The sequence below is a fragment of the Frankliniella occidentalis genome, unplaced genomic scaffold (genome assembly GCF_000697945.3).
Source record: "Frankliniella occidentalis isolate FOCC.00 unplaced genomic scaffold, Focc_3.1 Scaffold101, whole genome shotgun sequence".
Taxonomy (NCBI): domain Eukaryota; kingdom Metazoa; phylum Arthropoda; class Insecta; order Thysanoptera; family Thripidae; genus Frankliniella; species Frankliniella occidentalis.
The window spans coordinates 994570-999176 of NW_026267230.1; the positions used below are offsets into that span (position 1 = coordinate 994570).

At 55.2% G+C, this 4607-nt stretch overlaps 1 protein-coding gene across 1 annotated transcript; it reads right to left on the bottom strand.

Annotated features, from left to right (window-relative positions):
- Positions 1 to 961: 961 nt before the first annotated feature.
- Positions 962 to 4391, bottom strand: LOC113217569 (potassium channel subfamily K member 18-like). The gene is made up of 3 exons (XM_052269762.1): positions 4307 to 4391; positions 3843 to 4188; positions 962 to 3738 (listed from the first exon to the last, which is right to left on the bottom strand). Exons 1-3 carry the CDS (start codon positions 4389 to 4391, stop codon positions 2928 to 2930), a joined length of 1242 nt encoding a protein of 413 aa, XP_052125722.1. The 3' UTR covers positions 962 to 2927.
- Between the last annotated feature and the right edge of the window lie 216 nt (positions 4392 to 4607).

Here is a 4607-nt window from a genome sequence, read left to right on the forward strand (position 1 = left end):
TTGGAAATTTACAATTTTAAATTGTAATCTTACGACATCTCCCTTGGAAAATTTTCTTGTACCAGGTACTACAGTTTTTCACAGTGCAAATCTCAAAAATTCTTCGCAACGTTGCACAGAAAATGCTAGTTTGCAACTCTCTTGCTAGCCCGCGTGTTCGCCCGCTCACTCAGCCCGTGGAGGGGACAAGCTGCGGCGAGATTTACTTTCTCTTGATGCAAGTTTTAATTAAATGGCTCGTGTCTACTGCCGTGTCTCTGCGACCAGAGCACGTGGTGGCTATAGGTACAGAGATGAACCTCGTTATAGAGTAAGACTATAGAATCTAGCTCACTCAAGTTTTGTTTTCTGGCTGCAAGTGTTCCGGGCTTTCGGTGCAGCTCTAAACATGGGGGCGCAGTAAAGACAATAATATGCCCATTGTCTGACCATCCATGTCTCTCCTGTTATCATTCTCGCGCATTTCCGATGAAGTACGAGCCATCAGTGAACATACCACGCGCTGCTCTGCCCCGCTGTGGCTGTGTCCATCTCATCCTGCACTACAAAATGCCTCTAAACAATAGGTTCGTGTATTGCCAGCTGTATTGCAGCAGCTTGCAAAGAATTTCGAATAATTGTATTACAGACTAGTTCTTCACAAGCTGCTTGCAAATAATTTCTTTCCAATACGAACTCACACTTTGCACGAATTCTGACAGCTCGCAAAGATTTTTTTTTCAGTACGAACTAAATTTTTACAAATAAAAAGCTCGAAAATCCTTTGCAGCGTAGTATATAATACCTACAAAATGCGCTTTCTTAAAACGCATTGGATTGTTTGGGCTCTCCAGCCATGACTTGGTCATTCTGTGTGGCATAGTGATTCGTATGGTTCTTTTGCTATGCGTTGATATTTTGTCGTGTCTCACGTTTGTGATCGGGGACGAATAAACATAAACACATCAAAACGTCTCGCATGTCAGTTCGTTCACAATTATTTATTATATAACTATTTATACATTTGTAAGAGAAAGTATATTCGTTGCCACGTTGAATTGATCACTTCGATACAGTTTTTTCATCTCTCACGTGGAGAGGGCTGACGTCATAGTAGTAGATAGATTGATTTGAATTGATTCTAACTACCCTCATAGTATTGATGACAAACTGGCCCTCTATTGTCTGGCACATAAAGTTCAGAAACAAATAACAAGAAAGTTTTTGAATTACCATACGTTTGGATCCACCATTTCCATTCTGTACATTTAGAATATTACCAAGAAAGATATGACACAACCCCTTCTTCTGCTTGAAACTGGTACTATGTCACATCACTCAGTCAGAGGAGACACGTACATGTAACATGTTCTCCCAGCAACTATTACACATAAATTTGATGGCAAGATACTGTTTGCTATGTCCTTTTTTGTGTGCATCGCCATTAAAACAGTGTTACACAACATCGGGCAGTGAGTGCGTATGTAAGTTTTTCCACGACACTTCTTTAGTACAAGAACAGAACGAAAATGAATTGTTTGAGCAAAGTTAATATAAACAAAATGCTAAATTAACATGCTTTAATTTTGCCTGCCGTGGCAAACTTCTAACTTTCCAATTTATCCTGAGCAAACAACATCTAATTCATAAAACAATATCAATTCTTGATCTTTATTTTTCATTTTCTCATTTCTTTTTCCAAACTTTAAATCACAAAAATATAATGTTCTTCCCATCCACTGACCAATTAATGTTCACTAATAATATTTATATGTATAAATGTATATACTACTTTATGAATCACATCACAGTCATATATGAGTCGGGTATCCACACAGGCCGGAAGCACATCCTCACTCGCAAACACACACACACTCACCCTCACTCGCACAGACACTCACACACACTCACCCTCACTCACTCGCACACTCACTCACTCACTCGCTCGCACACTCACTCTCTTTCACACTCCAGAGTGTCCGTGGGAACGCCTGCAGCTGAGTGCCGTCCACCCTGCCGGCAGGGCGGGCCGGGCCGACTCAACAGGCAGACAATACAATACGCTGCAACTATAGAGACTGGGACTCTACCTCTCTTGTCATCGCCTGTCGCTAAAAAATAGGAAACAAAAAAATAACACTCCAAAAACTCGATGAATGGCAGTCTGCCTCCTCGGGATCACACACTCCCTCACTCGCGCCACAATAAACTTAAACAACACGGACTCAGAAGAACATCGCAATGGCGATAATTGTCAAGGAACCGACATCATTCTGGAAATCGTTTGTAAAGTACTCGGGGTCCTCTCATCAGCACTCGTCGGCACCCTTGCGGCACTCAGTGTCTCACATAAACACGTCTCCCTGGCACGGACCGGGGCACGCGCCCGGCCCCGGCGAGTCGTCCTCGAAGGTGACCATCTTCTCCCTGGACCGGGAGGACGCCATGCCCAGCTTGCGCGCCGCGCCGCTCGGCGGCCTCAGGATGGCGGTGAGCTGGTGCGGGTGGCCCTGGTGCAGCCCCGGCGGCCCCGGCGGCATGGGTATCTTGGGCGGCCCCGGCGGCTCGGGCACCAGCATGCCCTCGTCCTCCTCGGCCACCACGCCCGCCAGGTTGAACTCGCTGACGCTGCGCGGCACGAAGTACTCCATGAGCGGCTCGGGCGACAGGCGGTTGGTGCCGCCCGGCCCCGCCGAGCGCCGGCCCGGGCCGTTGCGTCCGAACTCGTCCGCCATGGGGACGCTGGCCTTGCGGCGGGGGAGGCTGTGCGACATGCGCGGCGGCAGCGGCCCCGCCTGCGGCACGAGCAGGCCGAGCGGCGGCTTGGAGGCGCAGGGCGCCCCCGCCTTCACGTGCACGGGGATGGGGATGAGCGGCGCCGGGGGCGGCGGTCCCGGAGGTGACGGGCGCCACTCGCCAAGGGGCGCGCCGCCCTCCGGGAGCGGATGTCAGGAGGACGCCGTCATGGCCATGACCTCGCACGGCGTGAGCGACGCCCCCGGCGGGTCCGTGTTGGACTCGGAGTCGCTGCAGCTCGGCCGCGGCCTCGCCCTGGTGCGGGTCGGCGCGGGCGCGGGCGCGCCGGGCGCACACTGGCGGCTGAGGCGGCGCAGCAGGCCCACGAACTCGTCCTGCACCAGGGCGAACGTCATCGCGACCAGCGCCATGCCCACCATGATGTAGACGGACGCGGCCAGCACCGACACCACCTCGGCGCGCGGCCCGCGCACCCTGCCCGACGCGCGGCCGGGTATGAGATCGCCGAAGCCGATGGTGCCGAGGGTCGTGAAGCAGAAGTAGGAGCCCTCCACCAGGCTCCAGCCCTCTAGGTAGTGGAACAGGAAGGCGCCGCCCGCGATGTACGCCAGCAGGACGAGAAGGCACAGCAGCACGGGCACCTTGACGGAGCCCAGCGGCGGCGGGGCCGGCCCCGGCTCCGAGGTGGACGCTGAGCCGCCGGACAGGCCCACGCCGTCGCCGGCGCCGCAGTCCACCACGGAGAGGGCGCGGTCCACCTTGAGCGTGAGCTCGTCCGTGGCGCCCAGCTTGGCGCCCAGAGACATCCCCATGTGGCTGTGGTTGAGGTGCGCCTTCATGGAGCTGGTGGCGGCCGGCGCCTTGCCGCTCGAGCTCGTGATCACGGCAGGGCCCTTGCCCTTCGCCTTGCCGAGCTTGCCCGCCTTCCCGGCCGACTTGGCCGCCTGCTTGCCCGCCTTGCCGCCGCTCTTCTGCTTGGCCGCCTTCTCTCCGGGGTCACGTCTGTGGGAAAAGAACAAGGGTTAGTGCGTGCACGTGTCGCAGTTTAGAAACACGACGGCTCGAGGACGTGTGGGGCAGTCCAGGAGCACGTGGACTGTACTCACCTGCTGACGCACATGCGGCTGTAGGCCTTGCGGAAGCTCCTGGCCAGCGACTCGCCCGTGGTGGACAGGTACAGAAGCATCAGGGGGATGCCGATGATGGCGTACGAGATGGACACCAGGCGGCCCCAGGTGGTGCGCGGCGACACGGACCCGTAGCCTGGAACAGAGGGCAAAGAGAACACGTCAGACTCGACTCGGCTGCGCCTGGGCTGCTCGCGCTGGCCAAGCGGACGGCCGAGCGCGTTGGGTTGCGTACCCCGCGGGCGCGCCTCCCGGCCGGCGCGCACAGTGCAATGGAGCTGGCGCGCGTTGTGCGGCCGCACAACCTGCCCTGCCTGCAGGCGCACTGTCCAGTTCAGACAAACCCGGCTTCAGCATGGCTCTAGAAAGGCTCTAGCATGGCTCTAGCATGGCTCTAGCATGGCTCTAGGAAGGCTAGGCTCCGTCGTAGTCATTCTCCACACATCGCGGAGGCACGGGCACGCTGTGACCACTCTCCAGCTTCGCGAATGGCTCCGCAATAGGAATCTTAAAGCCGGAAATAGACATTCCGCAGCAATCTTGGAGCCAAACGCAAGCCGACACCTGGACAACGTGAAGCCATTTTGGAACCATCGGGTGGCCTAACCGGAGACACTTTAGATTCGTTTTGGAGCCAATCTAGCCATCTCAAGGACAACCTAAAGCCTACATGGAGCCCTCGTGGAGCCAACCCGAAAGTGAAGCGCACGTGTGTGTTCAGATTGGCTCTTTGACGTCTCCGCG

Bases quoted from the DNA above. Each gene is read 5' to 3' on its own strand.
- LOC113217569 (XM_052269762.1), bottom strand. From the start codon at position 4,391: ATGTCTATTTCCGGCTTTAAGATTCCTATTGCGGAGCCATTCGCGAAG. The intron at 4,189-4,306 runs GTGTGGAGAATG...TGAACTGGACAG, and splicing joins CGTGCCCGTGCCTCCGCGAT to TGCGCCTGCAGGCAGGGCAG. The intron at 3,739-3,842 runs GTGAGTACAGTC...CTTTTCCCACAG, and splicing joins AGCCGCATGTGCGTCAGCAG to ACGTGACCCCGGAGAGAAGG.